The 19709-nt window shown below is 39.1% G+C and overlaps 1 protein-coding gene across 3 annotated transcripts in view; it reads right to left on the minus strand.

The window, feature by feature from the left end:
• Window positions 1–735: 735 nt before the first annotated feature.
• Window positions 736–19709, minus strand: part of POLR1A (RNA polymerase I subunit A) — a 32055-nt gene continuing 13081 nt past the window's right edge. For all 3 annotated transcript variants that reach the window (XM_086746819.1, XM_086746820.1, XM_086746821.1), the window contains 20 exons: window positions 19175–19318; window positions 18540–18723; window positions 16923–17005; window positions 16648–16806; window positions 16216–16314; window positions 15177–15329; window positions 14919–15001; window positions 14015–14180; window positions 13273–13494; window positions 11563–11777; window positions 11150–11317; window positions 10081–10216; window positions 9358–9515; window positions 8350–8464; window positions 7630–7746; window positions 6682–6963; window positions 5844–6044; window positions 4938–5055; window positions 3659–3823; window positions 736–1743 (listed from right to left, as the gene is read on the minus strand). In XM_086746819.1, coding sequence (XP_086602945.1) covers window positions 1643–1743; window positions 3659–3823; window positions 4938–5055; window positions 5844–6044; window positions 6682–6963; window positions 7630–7746; window positions 8350–8464; window positions 9358–9515; window positions 10081–10216; window positions 11150–11317; window positions 11563–11777; window positions 13273–13494; window positions 14015–14180; window positions 14919–15001; window positions 15177–15329; window positions 16216–16314; window positions 16648–16806; window positions 16923–17005; window positions 18540–18723; window positions 19175–19318 — 3069 coding nt within the window. In that variant the 3' untranslated portion in view covers window positions 736–1642. The remainder of the gene's footprint in view (window positions 1744–3658; window positions 3824–4937; window positions 5056–5843; window positions 6045–6681; window positions 6964–7629; window positions 7747–8349; window positions 8465–9357; window positions 9516–10080; window positions 10217–11149; window positions 11318–11562; window positions 11778–13272; window positions 13495–14014; window positions 14181–14918; window positions 15002–15176; window positions 15330–16215; window positions 16315–16647; window positions 16807–16922; window positions 17006–18539; window positions 18724–19174; window positions 19319–19709) is intronic.

Below are 19709 nucleotides of genomic sequence, written 5' to 3' on the forward strand. Positions count from 1 at the left end.
TAGGGATCTTTCTCAGCAAATGGTCTGTAACAGTATAGACTGTGGCCTGAAATTAAGTGTTAATTAATGTGTTACCACATTTGTTCTTTCCCATCTAAACATTTGCAAGACTGTATCCAACCAATTCTTTCCCAGTTGTTCATAGAATGACATGGTTTTGAGAAATACATAGCAGGTACTATGACTGGAGAAAGACACAAGGAAATCTTTTACAAAGACTGCAAAGTGAAACTGAAGAGCTACCGGGTTAATGCATTTGTCAAGAGCCAGCACAATTTGCAGTACATTTGACAGTTTTAAGGGGCTGAGGCAGAATGGAGTCCATAAAGATACTCCACAGAGTATCAATCCCCACAATCCCAAGCCAACATCGCCCACTACCTGATCTGATCCTCATTAACGCAGCTCCACTGGAAGCAGGAGCTCCTCAGCTGGCTAAGTAAGCTCCGGCACTTTTCACTAGCTTGGGGGAACCACCGAGAATGACGAGGGGTCGAAATCTGTTTGAAAACTCGCCTGCCTATATGGTACTGAGCAAACTCCAAAGAATTTAAATTACTTGCGCACACTGTGTTCTGATTAAAATCAAATGTATAAACAACAAAGTCTCATTTCTGAAGAGCGGGTAACAGCTCTCGGCTACGCGATTGTTAACGGCCATCAGAGTCAAACCGATGGTCGTTGGTCACAGGACAAAATTCCCCTCAGTAAAACAGCCACGTAAGAGGGCGTTCAGAAGATTTCTTCACAATGTCCTTTATTAAATATCTTCTTTGATACAGAATATTCAAGGAAAAAAGTTTTTAAAATCTTGTTTTGTAATTCTTACAGGTGTCTTTTGTGAAGTTACTGTTACAGCAGCTCACGTTGTCATTTAAGGAATAAATCTTTATCAAATGTTAAGTTTCTCACTGTGCAGAGATCTGTTCCATACAAAGAAGTCGTAAGAGTAGGCACTGGAGATTGCCTACAGAAACCATGAAAACTCTGAATTTGGGTCTTTGGCAAACAACAGAATTTAACCATTGTGTCACAGACACATCATTAATAGATGAAGTAAAAGAACAGGAAAATGCATCCTCTAAAGCTTGTAAGTACAAGTACACAAGCACAGCAAAAGAAGAGGATATGCCTCAAGCACAGACGCTTCAATACAATATTGAAGCTTCAGCACAGCGCTGCCCAGTGACACCTGTGAGTCCCAGTGCTATTTCCAAAACTGGAAATTTGTCAGGTAGCAACCATGTGGCAGCTGGCACTACCCATCCAGATGGGATTCTGCCACACAAAAATTAGACAGCACAGATTCTGCTTTGACTTCCATCTGCCACAGCTGTTGCACAGCCTGTTTGAGACTCAGATGGTCTCTTCCATGTTATTCTTTTCTATGTAAACCAATAATCTCATTTTTTACATGAATGAACAGTAAATAAATGTTTATTTGGATCAAATGATAGCTCCTATAGGTGCAGAGATTCTCATTAAACAGATTAGGCTCATCAGGTATCCAGATTTAACAAACCCACTGGCACAGGGAAGGTGCCTGGGGACGCAGCACGTGCCCTTGTTGCATAGCTGTAGAGCATACGTATCTCTTACGATGAACATTTCCATCAGAATCCTTCAAGTTCTAGCCAGAACACTATGTAAGGGGTTGCTTGAGGTCAAACAAACCAGTCCCTCCTTTCACAACTTTTCCAACCACTAGGCATGCAGAAGGGGATCGCAGTTCATCGTGGGCGCCTGTAACAGAATTCAGACAAAATCATATTAAGATGTTTCCAAAGGCTTCTCACAGGTCAGCGCTGAAAAGAACGCATTTTGATTTACATGCAAGAAGTCCTCTGGTTCAGCTCCCGCAGTTTCAGAAAGGCACTGCCATCTACTGTTCAGATTGAACTTGGATTGCTGAGAGTAGAAGTCCAAAACTCTCCCTACCCCTCCTACAACAACTATCATCTCTTCCCAATCTTTTTGTGCAAGCAGGGAGTCAGGCCACACATTACTAAACTCTCCCTCTTCAGCATGAAAAGACATCACATTCTGAATTCAAAGAGAACACAGATTTGACCTTCCACTGAACACATTTTGCTGATTAAACAGGTTGCTAAAAAAAATACAGCAGTGAGGCAAAACTAAAAAGATTCCCTTTTTGTTGCTGCCTTTTTCCTTTGTTAGAGTGAATCCTTTTGATGTGCATTTTAAATCCTTCTGGCTGGATACAGAGAGAACTTTTAACTGGAGAGACATTCCATGAATTCCTTTGATTTTGTAGTTACTCACTGTAGCGAAATAGTGTCCCAGAAATTTGGAAGCTCTCCAGATGACATGTCTGGCTAGGACTGGTTTGCTTACACAGTTTTTATAAGCATCCAGGCTGTTTTTCATTCATCCTAACTACAGCAAGCTGGAATTTTGTCAAGACGGCGGTTGGAAGATTGGAAATAAAATTGTTAAAGTTTTTACAACTTTGGGTCATCTTTATTCTACTGAGCCACATGTACTGAATTTTCTGTCAGAGAGAGGATGGGGGCAGCACTCTGCTGGGTCACACCTGCACTCTAACAGCACTTCTTCCGTTAGCTGTGCACAATTCCACTCTTCTATTCAATTTCACTCTAGGTTTCCACTTTTCCTTTCTGATTTTCAGATGTATTTTAAGTAAATTGTAACCATTAAAAGCTGAATTACCTTCCCAGAGGTATAAAGGTATAAAAAAGTATAAAAGGTATAAAACAGCATTAACAAAACTGAATTCAGTGACAAAAGTATCTCTGACATCTGTGCAGGGCAGTTTAAGATACCAGCTGACGAGATCATGTTGAGAGCTTTTCCCATTTGTAACAGGTAGCAAAGAAGGCAGCGCAGGAGCATCCAAGGAGGACAGCATCCAACTGGCAAGTGACAGACACCAGGACTATTTGCAAAAGGGAGATGTAATTAGTATCCAAAGCATGAGACCAAGCAAACTGTCTCATGACAGACTTAAAACATAAGTTTTTTTTGATAGGACTCTGCCCTGAACGATCCATGCAGCCATGCGATCTCTACACCTTCCAGAGCGGCAACGAGAGGGCTGAAAGGATTCTCTTGGGCATCTCAGATGGCATCAGAAACCATTAGACAAATGAGTCTGATCCTTTGCGTTTGAGAAAAAAAGCAAAAGATAGTAAAGTACTACAAAGCAGAGGAAAAACAGAATCAAAGTAACAACCAGGACTGTTCTCATGATAAAATTCTGAATAGCGAGGTTAGAGAAGCAATGAAAATATGAGAGTTATAATAGAGACATGAAAACAAAGCAGAGAAGACAATTTTAATGGTACAGATGGAAAAAGGCAGATGTAGTAGTCCTTTAAAATGCTTTGCGGTAACAAATCTTAACAATCTTCAGGTTTGTTATAAAAATGCCTATCTAATTCTTAAAGAAAGGAGTCACAGACCCCACAAATTACATGTGGGAGCTGACTTCATTTAAGCTGACAGAATTTTACTAAAAACATCTGGAACATTTTCCTAGGCAGGGGCTTAATTAACATTTTAGCCTCTGGCATTTTTTCTAATGCAATTATGCATTACTCAAAATAGCAGAAAGGTATGATGAAAACAAAGCATATGTGAAATCCTGCAGCAATATAGTTCAAACTAAGCCATTTACCCATCATTGTTGCCTCCTTCAAGAATTTGTAGCTGGTTTCAAATGTCATCTGTTGCAGAGGGGAGGAGTTGGACTGGATTCCAAAACGATTCAGCGGTTTGTAAAATCCTTCAAAACACATGTAATCTGCCACAAGCGAAAGGTGCCGAGGGTCTACCACAATGCCTAAGAACATGAGAAAGAGCAATCATCAGAGCATTCAAGGGCTAAGGTACTTTTGTAAGTACATCAGGTCTAAATTAAACCCCCTGAGTCTAGTCAACGTGGAGAACATCTCTGTGCTCTAAGGCGGCCGAGTTTCTCGACATAAAATCAGTTTAGGTCTGTATCATCTTTGTTTACGCAGAAGGGGATCACACATCCATCCATTTGTGATGGGACAGAGCTCTGGTTGCTCACCCGGTGCATTAGCAAGGCACTGGAGTCAGAAAGGTTCTGATATTTTCTGTGCATGATGTTCAGCACCCACAGAAAACCCCGTTTAGTTTAAAAAGAAACGGCACTTATTTTTAACTCCACACTTGTGGAGTCGTTGTGGTGGGGGATCGTTAACAGCTCTGTCAACATGTACCTAGCAGTTCTTGAGCAACCTGAAGGTCAGACCATTCTGGGCTGCCAGCTGCCAAATTTGTTTGGTATAACTGGTTGCTAAAATTCCCCCTGTATTAATCTTCTCACTTCTCAATAGTTTAATTCATAGCAAGACTTAGCTCGCTTAAGGCAAATTCAACATGCCTAACTTCAGCAGCCTATGAAGGCAGGTATCTTCTGTAAACTAGTTACCTGGACTCTGAATGATCTACGGAGAGAAAACATTCCGACAATGCACTGCAGCTATTTGGGAAAGACAAAAACTCCACTATAAAGGGAGCTTAGGCTCCCGTAATTAAAAAGCTAGAATGAGGCAAGACTAATCCTATTCTCTCTAGGGCCACTACACAAGCCTAACATCGTTAAGGTCCTCAGACGTTAATGGTTAATTCATCTGAACCTTCCAGCTTGCAAAAAATAAACACACCACAATAGAAATGCTCTGTGAAGGGGAGATAAATTCAACCTTATCTAGTGAATTTTCTACTGATTAAATGGAACCTAATAATTAGCTAATGAAGTCTTCATATAAAGCACTATAACGATGAAAATCATGAAAAAGTGCAACTTAAAAATACACACATAAATGAAAGGATCATGCAAAGTCCTAACTTTGTAAGTACTGTGGCTGGGTTTTCCCATCTTGACGATAATAAAGACTGTCTTTAAAAATATGAAGAAATCTTACCATACACAGCAAATACATCTTTTATTTCCTTTATAATCACCCTCAGGGCAGACTCAATACCATAGTTCTTAGCCATGGCGTGAATATCATTGGAGTAAAGCCTGCTCAGGTCCAAAAACTGAAAGCAAAAAAACCACAGATGCAAGTTAGGACAGCAGTTACTCTGCATTTCCAAATAACTTAAGCTAAGCTAAGCTACAGGTTTTTTTCTAAATTTTTCATTAGCTTAAGTAGCACCAACAGTTGCAGAACAACCAGGCAGCAGCTCAGAGTCAAATACAAACAAAAATGACTCTGGGGATTTATGTTTAAGCTAGCGATCGCAGCCTTTTATACATGAATGAGACTACTGGAATCAAAACTCACCACATGAGAAAATGATCCGAAATTAGAAAAAGCAAATAAACAAAGAAACAAACCAGCCCAAGCAGCAGAGGAACATTAAGATAATGGAATGCCCAGTCCGTCTCAGCCAGTCAGAACTTGTAGCAAAAGCAGTAAAGAAGATGTAGCATAAACCAATCCTGTGTTTGTAGAGTTACGGGCTAGATGGCCTAACAGAACGATTCATCTCCAAGCACTGCAATTCATTTAGGTGGAAGAACTCCCTCAAGTAACATTTAGAGAGACAATAACAAGCACGGTGTGAAATTATCTGTCATTAGACACTGGGCTGCTGCACAAAAACAGATTTGCAAGCTGCCCTTGAGAAAAGGCGATGCTGAGCTCTGAAGACATTTGGGGGTAAAAAGGAAGAGGAGGAGAATTTAAGAGCTGAAAAGGTGATGCATCACCTCTGCTAAATTTAAATGGCATCCATCATCCACCAAATGCCATCCATGGCATCGGAACCTTCCTAGAATACAAAAGATTGTTCAAGTTCAGGATTATAAATAGATTACGTACATCAGAGTATCTGAACAGCTCTGCAAGGTTTATCCCTTCGGTATGCAAAACGAGTTCCTTCTCTCCGTGCTTATTGGTACTTTCATTCAACAAGCATCGTGTGATTCCCTTCACTTCATGAATGACTGTGCTTCGTGCAAGAGAGGCAAGCAAGGAGGAGAGATCAAAGTACACCTTCATCAATGGAAGCGTCAAGGAAACCTAAGAGGAAAAAAAAAAATGAACAAAACAATGTAGTGTTGTTCTGTAAAAAAGCTTGAACATTGGGCTTAATAACCAGCCTACTCTTTTTAGGCAAAAAGTAGACATCTTGAATTACCCTAGTTGTGTGTTTTGGAACATAAATGCCTCACTAGAATTACAGCTGAATGACGCTAATAAGAACACCACATCTCAGGACCATTCATCCACACTGCTTTCAAGATCTCTGAACAACTGATTGTCGGGTTTTGGGTGGGTTTTTTTTAGGGGGTGGGGTATGTGTTTGTTGGGGTTTTTTGTTTGCTTGGTTTTTTAAGATGCTTAGACTTTTTCAACAGTCCAGTCATCACTTTTGTTAACAAAGAGCTACACAGTGGTGCATCAAATATTTAAAGATTAAACCCCAACAAACCTGTCTAAAACCTGTTTTTAAAAAGAAGTTTAATCAGGCATTCTGAAAGTTACAGGTTACTAAAAATTCTATCACGAAGTATAATTGCACTGCCGCTTTTCTGTATTAATTTAGGAATCCTGAGACAAAACAGCAGCACTCCGTTGAAAAGATCCGTTTGTTATGGGAGCTACATGCAACCACTGCGCAACCGCATGCAGGTGTTTCCAGGTGCTACCATCTTACCTCACACCAAAGTTCATTTTCAGTGTCAAACATGTAATCTTGTATTGACGGGTGGCTGTCCAGAACAGCATTTACTCGCAGCTCAACTGACTGAAGTAATCGATCTTTCTCTTTTTTAGTCTGAGACATAAAGGAAAGATGTTGAGAATCATCCCCATCTGCTCCATTCTGATTTTCTTCAACACCGGGAGTCCTTTCGTCTTTGTCCGAGTCAGCTTCTTCATCTCCTAGATTCTCATCAACGTTTTCTTCCTCATTTTCTTCTTCACTGTCATAATCAACCTACAAAGAAATTATTCTTATCTGAGCCAAAACATGTACAGAAACAAAGTGCACCACGAAGCATTTTTATTCATCAATATTCTTGACAGCTGAGTTGCAAGTATCTTGCCTATGACACAAAAAAATACAATTCCACTGTATCATATATGGCTCTTCCCATAATCTAACTCTGATTAACAGATTCCCTCGGGATTTTAAATTACTCTGCCCTCTTGCTGAAATTACAGAAATCCATCTTTTTAAGCAGGAATTTTGAAGTAGTGAACATGGAAATACATGCAGAGCCACGGAGAGTATTTAAGAACTGCCGTAAAGTTTAAAAAACAACTAAAGGCATGAAATTAGGAAAAGGTAAAGTGAACTACAACACAACCTGACTGCCAGAGACACCTACCCAATGGTCAAAGAACATGGCTTTGAAAAAACCCAGGTCTCTTCCATCTTTAACTTGCACGGTTCTGTATTACTCTTAAAGGACAGCAGTGACTGGGCTCAACTATGATGACCATGGTCATCCCAAATCTCAGCTCACATTTGCTGTAGATTTCTCCCCATCCAAATCAAAAGTTATCAGCACAACCAGAGGCTTTCCTATCCCCTTTCAGCTTTAGAAGCAGAGGAAATTGGGAACTGAAGTGCAGTGCTGAGCACCTATAAAATAATTACCTCTTCTTCTTGGTTTTTCTTTCGTTTTGCTTCTGTAGCATCCCCATCGCCTTCATCAGCTTCTGCATCAACAACGTTCTCTTCTTCCTCTGCTGGAATGTCCTGATTATTCTGTGTCTAGAAATCCATGACAGACCAGATAATCAGGCTGACTGCTAGGAAGCATCAACAGGCTTTAGCCAAACATTTGGAATGTAACAATCACTTGTTCAATGTTCTACATTTAAAGACAAATTAGTTTCTGTAAGCCCGCTACTACAAAGAAATAATGAACTTACACTCATGATAACTTTAACTTTAAACAAGATTAATGTCTACAAAATAGATAAGCTATCGGTCTGCTTATATGACAGTAAGAACATGCAAAAGCCTTTCAATGAAAAAAGGATCTTCCCCAAAGTTTTGACAACCACTGCTACAACAGGAAATTGATCTGGGAGCAAAGAGAGTAATACGCTTTTATCTCACAGAAACCAAAATAAACAGGCATTTTCAGAGTACAGTCTTAAACGAAATAGGATTTAACACACATTAACTTTAATTTTCTTGTTAATTTTATGAGAAAGTAAAGACAGTTTATGCATAAAGAAAATATTTTAAAAGTCATTTAGTATTCACACATTTTGTGTTCACATTGAAACAAGCTATGCTTTTCCAAATTCTGCTTTTCAAAAACAAGTAAAAAAAGTGAGGTATTTTTCAGGTAATGTTTTTCTTTACCTTGTCTTGGTCACCATCTAAATCTTTCCGAGTTGCCTTCCGGGCACTGACTTCAGTAAAAGATGCCATCTTTGCACTCTTCCTTTTAATTGCTTCTAGAAGAATTTTAAAAAACCTGAAAGAAGCAGCAACCCAGAATGTCAAAGCTCAGCAGTACCACCGTCAATTTCAAGTTGTCAGAAAATTAATTAATTTTGTTTAAGAAGCCAGTCAACTCATGACAGGACATATTCTCTGGTGGATGCAAAAGTACTTCCAGGATAAGGCAATTAATTTTTCTTCTTGTCCCTTTCCCATTCCTTTAGGGATCAAAAGGTTGATATAATCTCTCTTATAATCACAGATGTAGCCATGCATCCAAAGCTTAAAATTATAAGCTCATGTACTGCACTTTTCTCTTTTTTAAACTAAGGAGCACATGCAAAATAGTTAAATAAACTAACTCAGCTTGAACTCACGTGGCCTGAAGGAGGAAGAAACCAACGAAGCCTTTTTGCAAAACAAAAATAGTTTTCAATAGACCCTTATCACTAAATGTTCTACTTTAAACTACTCAAATTTGGCCAGAAGAAAGCAGGAGAAAAAAAGAAAGGTAGGGGGGGAAAGCCAGCATCTTCTGATTTATTTATTTTTTAAAAACATTTTTTAAAAAATTATTTCTGTTCAATGAGAGCACCAAGGAATACCTAAAGTAATCAAAACATTTTTGCTGGTAATAAATGCTTAAGCATTAAGGAATGAGATGTTGCTTATACGGCTCTTCTCTGAGTATATCGGAGACACGTGTAAGATCTGCCTTGATACAATTCTGCACTGTCACCATGCCACAGATTAACAGTTTTATTCAAGACATTACAAGCAACTGCACAGAGACTTTTGCAAGCGCATCTGCAGGAAGCCGTTGCTCTGAAAGCCATAGCAGCAGTAATAAACAACATCCAGTGACACTTAGAGCCCATGGAAAGGCAAAAGAAAAGCAAATATTAAAGTATCTGAAAGCAAACTCACCTTGTTTCCATGAAGTGTAAGATCTCCCTGGGTTTCACACACTTCTCCTCTCGGTAATATTCATGGGGCAAGAAATGGAATTTGATTTTGTAGAGGCGATGTTTGTTCTGCTTGCACTTCACATGCAAGGATTCCTCTATCTCAATTTTCTGCAAGACCTACAAAAGCCCCAAGTCAGAATGTTACTCCTTTGATGAAGATACTTCATTTACTTCTTGCAACTGCAAAGCTTTCTGTACGAGACTGGAATTACACAAGACTAACGGGCAAACTTTGCTGGAAGCTTTGTGGCAGCTCCTGGGCAAAAAAACTCTACCCTACTGCACTCTTCTGGCTTAAACTCCTCCCAACAATTAACTTGCACTATACTGGGAGAGACCTCACCTACCATCCCAACTCCCTCACAAAAGGCCACACTGAGTGGGCCAACAGCTTCATTTTAACTGACCCGCATTCATTGAGCATGACAGCATTTCAGCACAGAGCTGAGTCTTAACTCCATCCTTGCTGCTTTCAACTTGAAAGAGCAAGAGGGAAGAGGGTAGGGCGTGCAGCAGAGCACAAGAGAGACTGCAATCTGAGGAAGAGAGGGAGCATAGAATATGTCAGAGTTCAGTATATCGAGTCTCCACAGAGCCACACGTTTCACTTTTACTGAGCATAGCCACTTGTATCAGACTTGTTCTTCTGACTCTCAAAGGATGCACTGAATAGGTGGCTCACCTCATTTAAGCACACTCTTGTAAGCTGTTTCTTAAGCTGTTTGACCTTCTTGAGAGCTTTCTTGGTATTCAACACAGGAACACTCATCGTTGGTGTTTTAATATTTGCACTTGCCACCATCAGTATTTCCCGCAACCTTTAAAGAAAGAATAATCTTTCAAATTAAGCGATAAAAACACTATGCAATCAAATAAATACCTAGTTCATTTAATCAGGCAGCACAGCCACTGCCAGTTCTACCAAAGCCATATGGATCAAGAGCTGTGGTTACCATTGCTCTGCTCCTTTTCACTTTTCTGGTTCCTCATCAGGCACAGCACAACAGTAGCTGTACTGCCTCAATTAGATCATCATCCCAATTACCGGAAGAGACTAGAGATGCTAATAAGCTGTTCCAAGAACAGAAGAACTAACGAAGCCTGTTTCCTACACATGCATGATGTATGCTCCTCACACTTTCTTCCCCTCCCCTGCTTCTGTTAACAATCATCTCCTACCTACAGCATCACAACCGTGCAGGAGGCCAGGATCAGCATCCACGTTACTCAGAACAAGCCAACAACTGGCTGGTAAACACGTGTGTGCTCATAAAGTCACTGTCACCGTGCCAAAGAGCCAGGGGAAACCTGGCTGGTATAAAACATGTCTCTTTCTACGTAGGTGACAATCACACTAAACATGCCAGATTTCACAGTAGCATTGAAATTATGTGTGTGAATAAACAGGTTTAAAAGTTAGCAGGAGGAAGAAGAGGTCATCAGAGGGTAATACCCACCCACAAAACATCATTTCTTTAGGCTTATACTGTACTGAATAAAATACAGAAACAAATAAGCCACTTGCCATACATCAGATAAAGAGTAAAGAGCCTTCACAGATATTTTCTATCTGGAAAAATGAACCAAAACATCCGTAAAATTGTAAAATGTTAAAATAGTTCTGAACAGGCACAATTTACAATTAAACTGAAAGATAATTTGCTCTCAAATACACCTGCCAGTGAGATTAAGCACTGTTACGTAAGTGCCAAAAATGGCAAAGGACCCACTTGAGAACACAATTTTCTCACCTTGGAATACCCAATGTGACATTCATTTCACCTCTGCCAGCAAAGTGGAAGGTGTTCAAAGTCATCTGTGTGGAAGGTTCGCCAATACTCTGAGCTGCAAGAAGACCCACAGCTTCTCCTGGGTCACAGAGAGACCTCTGCCACTTTAAATACAACAAATCCTTTAATCTGAAGGCAGGAAACAAGAGGAAAATTCAGGTTTGGAAGAAACAGATAACCAGAGCCTCTCTGCTGCACACTAAGCACACAGTTTTCAAGACCCCTTCTGAAACCCACTATTTTGCTTCACAAAGGTCACAACAAGAGTTACTAAAAACTTTTCATCTTTAGCAATTTCAGTCCAGACATAGAGCAAAAATAGATTATTTTTTTTTTGTCTCAGTGCAAGGAAGTAAAGACAGAGAAGTTACTACCTATCAGAAGAAAGCGCTGGGCACGTATAACTTTGTCTGTTCTCAGATTCCCATTTGTTGATGAAATTTTCGACTCCATTTTCAAATGTTTCTGAAACAGACGCAAAATACGTATCTGGCCGCCAAACACCAAGGCTTGGGTCAGGACACTTATTTGTCTTCCTCAGGTACTTTCTTCGTTTCTTCTCATCTAGCTCATACCACATCTTCAATAACTGAAAATAAGATGTGATTTTTAAGCAGACTGGTTTATCCGCAGTAAAACCAAAACTAAATAACATAGCAATCAAGCAATAGAGAAGGAGGAGGAGATTACCTGCTTACGGGTGTACGTAACACACAGCAAACAACAACTCGGCTATAAATACAGCATTCTCCATTTCCTGACACTTACGCTTTTGATCCCAAATGATCACAAGGTTCTTTACAAGCTTGAAATCACCACTTATCTGTAGTAACATATCATAGTAAGTACCCCAGAAACCAGTGAAATACAGCCCTCTATGAATTATTTTAACTTGACAGTGAACCCCCTCACCATTCTTATATCTTTACTTCTCACTGCCGATCACCTTGCCTGTGTAAAGCTGGCCTGACAAAGGAGCTTCTCTGATTTTCAGTCATCAATATTCAGCCCCAATAGTTGAGTAGAAACCTTAAACACAGCTTGTATCTTATGCAGGCTAATTGGTTTTATTTCTATTCTTCAGCTTGCTAGTCTTTCAAGTAATGTTCCAGATGTTGCATTTAATAAATGAAAAAGTTAACATCTACTTAAAAAAAAAAACAATACAAAAAATGAGCTAAGCCTATCTTTTACATGCCTTGCTGTTCTGTGAAGGAGGAATTGTCTTGTGACATGGAAGTCTGTCCACTGAGCTTTATAACATACTGAGACACAGATAAACATGTATCTACAGCTACCCCTTTACCAAAAGGAAAAAAAAAAAAAAGAGACACTGAATGAATCCCCAGACCAAATTGTTTTGGACGTTATCAAAAGCGCCAATAGCAACACTAATTTAGCATCGCTGAATAAATGAACCAGTGATTAGGCAAAACATTTTCAGACAAGCTCACAGAGTTATGTATCTCAACACCTTCAGCTTGGAGTTTCATGCTAACAGTCTACGTTCTACCAGGGTAAATTCCTTGTGAAAGCAAGGCTGTGAAGCAGCACATGTTTGGACTGTGTCCATACAATCTTCATTAGAAGACACAACATACAGATTAGTGCCCTAATGTACAGGAGGCTTAAGCAAGAGTACTTTTTTGAAACATTAGCTTGGTTGGCTACGTTGGCTTAGCCCTCTGATCTTTGCATTTAAAGACACTTTCATCCAGCTAGCCTGTATCTGTCAAGAGAGATCTACTCTGTGTACATGAAAAAAAAAAAAAAAATGAAACAACCCACCACCAAACAAACATACAAAACCAATCCCTCAAAATCACCCACAAACATGGGCTATTTTCTAAAACCAGTTCGACCTCAGAGTTTTTTGCCTCTGCTACAGTACTAGGGCGCACAGACTTCAATAAATGAATCTCAACTTTATCACTCGCACAGCTGACATACGATTCCTTCAAGAGGTAACTTGTATAAGTAGACTGTGAAACACTTTTGGACATAAAAACCCATTAAAAAAAAAAAAAAGCATACTGAATTCTGCAACTTAAAGGGCTCAGTTAATTCAACTGCTTCTGTGTTACCTGTAAAGTAGCAGGATGTCTTCCATTTTTCATTTCTCCTCCTGGAATCTGTGCTTTTACACTTGCCATTTTCTTTTGGGAAAACATCAGAAAACCTCCCTCTCTTTGCACAGAGTTTTGGTGCCTGACTCGCCACTTTTTGATGGCTTTGAACTGCCGGTTAGCTTGGTGAGACTCCATCCTTGCTAAAGCTTCATCCAGATGGTTTGTCTTCTGAATTACCTGTAAGAAAGTTATCTGTATGATTATTCTTCTCTCTATACTCGCTGTAGCAGAAAAGGCAAAGCAAATTGAAAAGGTCATCTGCTGCCTCTCAAAATACTCAGGTGTTGTAAAACAATTTTCAAAATTCATTTTCAACCCAGCAGAGATTAAATTCCTTCTATCTTTATGTGACTAGCACCACTCTTTAATAACCAGGGATGATACTGGCAAAAAGAAGTTATCAGACTTGAAAAACTGAACAGTAATCTGTGTTGAATCCAACTGCAGAGTTAGAGTAGAAGCCAAAAGGGAGAATGCTCGGTGCTTTGTTGAAATTGAGACTGCTTAAATCCTGCTATAGATTTAAAATTCACTTTCATATTTTGAATATAATGGCAAATACAGATGTAGGTTAGTCTGAGAGTGACTGAGAGAAACAACTATGCCACTAGATCCCTAACAGATATGCCAGATGTTAACCACGCATTTCAGTCTTCCCATTCACCCCATACAAACACTTAAGATTCGGGTGTTCTACCTCATAGTTTTCTGCAATGAAAGGAAACTGCTCGGGCTGTAAGAACTGAGTTTTAGGGATATCAAGCCCATCTTCTCCATATAGAAACTGCACCACACTGCCATCACTATCGCGTACAGTCAGGTCATACTGAACTACCAGTCCTTCCAAATGTTTTATGATACACCTGTTCCAAAGAGAAAAGAAAAAAGAAAAGTGCTGTTAAGAGGCTACAAAGCAACAAGGACAATATAAGCCTGACATGAAAAATACTGGTTTTATTAGTATGTTAAGTGCACTTGAGGGTTGATCAGGAATCCTGTAAGCCAAAAATCATACAGACAAAACACACAGGTGAAACGTCTAATGATATTGCAAAGCTTTCTGCATGTTGCTGTCTCCCACTTCCTAGGACTGAAGTGACTCAAAATTAAATAGCAAACTACTCTCTATTTCTGCTGTCACTCTTAAACAGTTGTCTAAAAGAAGTGGGCCTTTAGAACCTCTCCTTTAGAACTCCTCACTACACTCTGAAACAATTAAAGAGTTCCCTCTTCTTCTATATTCTAGAGGTGTTGCTTGAATAAAGACAAGGGTCACACAACGTGGCCAAGAAAAACTAGAGTTGCCTGGAATTTGTACATCTTTATTTGTACTAGGAAAAAGATTTATCCCAAAGGAAAAGTTGCTGCTGCTGTGCGCCAGGTAAGTTGGAGATGATACAGTTCCACTCGATCTAGTCCTCGAGAAAGTCAACTTTAGAATAAACACTCAACACTCAAGACAGTAAGCACTTTTCTAAAAAGCAAGTCCATTGAAGTTAATCTAAGCAATACAGGTGCTTCTTCCAGTCTACAGTACTGTACTTAAGAAAGAAAAAAAAAAGTACCTTTTAAATGCTGAAATTCTAAAACAAGCCTCTTACCTTTGTAGGTACCCAGAACGGCTGGTTTTGACAGCTGTATCCACAAGACCTTCCCTGCCAGCCATGCAATGAAAGAAGAATTCCTAAACATAAGCACAATCTCATCAGCATTCTGCTGAGAAGTACACTGAGAATGGCAATTTATGCCCCTTCTTAAAAGCTACATATGAAAATAGTATGAATAAAGTTGACTTATCTATAAATCACAAACAAGATCTAGATGAGCTTTAGTGTAAGCACAAGCAGTATTCAACTTACAGAAGGTTTGATCCCAGTGAGAAATCTGCCAGTCACAAATCCTCCTGAGCTAGGGGAAAAATCATACGGTTGGAAACATGGCAGTGATTTGCCAGATGCCATCAATGGGGGTCTTCGACCTTCCAACTCAATCTGGCCCAGCAAACAAGAAATCTAAATGTGGGAGAGAAAAAAAGGAAACATCACTTTTCCATCTAACTTCTTCCTCACACAAGTCCAACAATTTTTTGTTAAAAACATAGTAAAAAAATTAAACGTTCTTTAACCAAATGTTCATTGAATCTTCTTGCTGCTGATGGGCAGAAAAGGCATGTAGATCTCATCTGGTCTTTTTAAGTTATTCCAGCTCCCTGACTCATCCCCAACATTTCCATTCTCATTCTGTATGTTTATTTTAATATAAATAAATATGAAACTAAGATATCAAATATTTTTTTAGGTCCCTACATTACCCTCACCAACTCTCAGAACTGCACTAAAAAGAGAACACAAAGCACAAAACAAAACCCCCTCTCTCTTGACCTTTGGTCATTCTTTCTCAGAGCCGGAATTTTAGATGGCCTTTCTATACAGTGTTTATTGCTTGGTGGCTGTGTTGCAAAAGGCAAAGTGAAAAATGATCCTTGCCCTCTCCACCAAAATCAAAGCAGAATTTAGTTGTTCCTACTCAGTAGTGGATGAAGAAAATAGGGGGTCAGTCTCCAATAGAGGCCAGGAAAAGTTCTTTCTCCTATACTAAGTTTGTTTGTATTATCTGCTGCATGCCTTCTAAAAAGAAGGTCTGCTGTTTCTATAAATCCTAGCGTACTGAGAACTGATTAAAAAATAGAAGGTTATAATAAACATTGATTCTCCTCCATCACTCACTGAGATCTTTACTACATTCTTCTAAAATTTTTCCATGCCAAAGGCCTCCACTCCCAAAGCCCAGAGTAAAAATCTTGCTTTGGTATTAGATATCCACACAAGAGCTTTTCAATAGCTTACACTGTAGGACAAATGACATAAATAAACTGCAAGGTATCCTAGCTGTCATTACCTGCATTGTATTTACAGTGGATCCTTTGGCTCCTGATTGTACCATCAACTGTAAATTGTTCTCTGGAAAGCTCCTGTGGAGACCAAGTGGCATACAAACCTAAAGAGTTGTGATGGGGTGAAGGGAACAAAACCAAAGCATTATTAATAAACCGAAGTGATTCCTGTTGAAGGCTTTAAAAAAAGTGAAAGCATGACTAACCACGAGCATTCCTATTCATAATTTTTAAAGCATCTTGAATATTAAGCCATCTTCTCATTCTGGAAGGACAAGGCTGAGGTGCACTGGCAAGGCAGTGGGTGAAGCCTCATGCCAGGGACAGATGGAAAGCTTCAGCCTCCAGAACAGTCAGGAAGCCCTCACCAACATGAAATTAATTTAATAACAAAGTCTCCAAACAAGATTAGTATACACAGATGCCTCAATGCCAACCTTGTTAACTTCATTGTTGTAATTGTTTACTGCCTCCTTGAATTTCAGATCAACCATGTTAAAATCCCTCTGGTCTTTGCAGAGATGGGCATCCTGCCATTTCCCTTGGACCTCCTCACATGATGCAGTTTCTGGCAAATTAAGAGCAGCTCTAACAGCCTGAAAGAAAGACATGAGTTTTTTTAATGTGTTAAGCAGCATGATTAAATAGGATAGAATTTCAAAATTTTTTAATGGTGGGGGGGTGGAGGTGGAATTCTGCAAGACAGACTTACTTCAATACCATGCTGGCTTGACTTTTCGATGATTTTTTGTCTTTTGTGGTCTGCTTCAGGTTTAACCAAAATATCTTCAATCCCTGTTAAAGAAAAGAGACAGAGCACATGATGATCTAAACTGAAAACTAATTAAGGAAGGAACCACATTTTGTGTCAGGGACTTTGAGAGCAAAGAGCTGTAAAAGAAAGTTGCAATTAAAGATATAATAACTGTTAAAATCAGGCTACCTGTAGTTTGACATGAGAAAAAAAAATTCTGAATGGCTTTTTGAGGGAGAAGGCATAAGCTGTCAACAAAACATGCAACAACAGCTAAGCTAAGCATTAAAGGTGCAAAATCAACGCCCTAACTTAAGAATTCTTAACTTCAACAGTGTCTATAAAAATCCTAATAGATGCACCTACACACAAACAAATATGTTACGTGCCAGCCACATCAAACTTTTTTATTTTTCTTCCATCTACTTCCAGGTTCCTATTAGCTGACCTTTGGAGTATCCGTCATTTCAACCTTGTCTCTTCTACTTTAGCTCCTCCTGAACCTTACTCATTTCATCCCAAAGTCTCATTTTGTTCAGTCTCAAATCATCTCATCTTCACCAAATTCCAGACTCCTGCTCCAGTTTCAATTCTCTTTTTCTGTTTTAACTATCCAGTGATCCCAGGCTCGTTACCATAGCCTAACTAGTTTTTGCACCCTACCTCTCAAGACTTATTTTCTGTGTCTTATCGTCAATTAATCACCTTCCTCACTTCAACCGATCTTTCTCCCTTTTTCTTGGCTCACAGCAGTCTGTCAGTTCCTCGCTACTGCTGTCTACCAGTTGACCGTGTCTACATAATTCTAAATGATCATATTGTGCCATCAGATAAAAGCCAATTTATAAGCCCTCCTGTTGCTATACACTTTAAGTATTTCATTAGTATAAGAGCATCTTGTAAAGCTCTACATGGTAATCTGAAATATTTCAACTACTGCAAGAAGAGAGTGTGACCCTTGCTGTACTTTCTTATTGCTTGCCAGGTGCATTTTTGTATGAGTTTGCAAAGCTATAAATTCAAACATTTACCAAAAGATTTACAGTGGAATGAGATATGCAAGACTTGACTAATAATAGAATCATTGAATCTTTAAGGTTGGAAAAGACCTCCAAGATCATCAAGTCCAACCATCAACCTAACACCATCATGCCTACTAAACCACATCCTGAAGATAACCCCCACAAAGTTCTTCCATCTTGCTTTAACCAGTTTTTCTGGTTTCTGTGCAACAGTTCCTTTTCAAAGAAGAAAAGTAAGATAGGTTTTGATCTAAGAAACAAGAGGTTTTGATCTAAACAAGATTTCAACACAAGACACTTAAGACTGTGTACACTTTGACTAGGCAGGACAGAAGAGAAAACTGATGGACATACTCAAGATTATATTTCCTCTTTATGCTTAGAAGGCAAGCTATGCGTCAACTAGGAAAAAAAAAAGAGAAAAAAGGTTGTCAAACAGCCATTCCACTCAAGAACAGCCTTGGAAAACTTTATTTACAGAAATTTTAGCATGTATTACGCATGTCTGTTCCTTATCTCACTACAACACTGATGTTGCTCTTGTGTTACTCACCCATTGTAAACCCTCTGTAGAGCTGCAGATAAGCAGTAAAAAGGCGTCCTAGACACGTTAGCACCTTCCCACTGGTTTCACCTCCATAGATTTCATAGCAACAGTGGACCAGGCCATAGGCAGAGCTGCCAAAGTGAGCTTTGTCCAAGACTCCGCACAGTAATTCCCCATTTCTAATAATAACCTGAAAAAATAAAACATAGCTATTCAGAAAAACAGAAATTTTGATCTTATTATTATCTCTACAGGCTTTTCTGTGTAATCTACATGAAACTAAGTTTAAGTTTTAAAAGCCCACATATTGGTGAACAGTTAAATATGGGCAGATTATTTAAATTTACAGAATTTATACTAGAAATAGAACTTCTAACACCATCTGTATTTTTCCATCTATAAAGTCAAACAATGAAGACACACGGTCTAACAAAACCAGACTGAATCTCTATCAGTCAGGATCAGAAGAGAGTTTTTCCTGACCCCCAGGCCTATCCTCTAATCACCACTTTCTGGCAGTATCTGCTGCTTAATATCTGGTTTTGAATTTGTCATCCCCCTGCTTCCCTTCCCCTTCCTCTACTCAATACACAATTTTATTACAAGACAACCCAGCCTCCAGAGTTGCTGTCCCAGCATACCTGAGATTCACACATTGAATCAAGATTTAGACATCGGTTTGCAGGTCCCTTTACCCAGGCTCTTCCACCAATCTTAGCTTTCCCAGTTAAATTCAGTGGCATCTGGTTTTCTGGAATTATGTTTATTAACAATGTAGAAACAACCTGTTAAGAAACAGGAAGAGCAGCAAGAATTATTTATTTCCTATATTCCCTTTTCACTGTAAAGAATCAGGCATGGAGGAGAAAAGCAATATCCTATTATTTTTTCCACTGACAGCAAAGCTTTAAAAGCTGAGAAATCTGAAGTTTACAAGACAGGACTATCCTCTTGCTACTCTAGCCTTTGAAACATCAGTGAGCTGAGACACAATTATCCAGAAACATATGGCACCAAAGATTCTCCCAATAATTATATAGACATAGATATATTAAAAAAAAAAAAAAGAAACACTCTACTGGGTTTTACAGGAAAAACTGGCAGATGATTTCCCCTACTCTGCTATGGGACATAATACTCAAATTGAATGTTAAACAATCTTAAATAGTAGAAAAT

Source organism: Chlamydotis macqueenii, chromosome 4, assembly GCF_036417535.1.
Source record: "Chlamydotis macqueenii isolate bChlMac1 chromosome 4, bChlMac1.mat, whole genome shotgun sequence".
Classification (NCBI taxonomy): Eukaryota; Metazoa; Chordata; class Aves; order Otidiformes; family Otididae; genus Chlamydotis; species Chlamydotis macqueenii.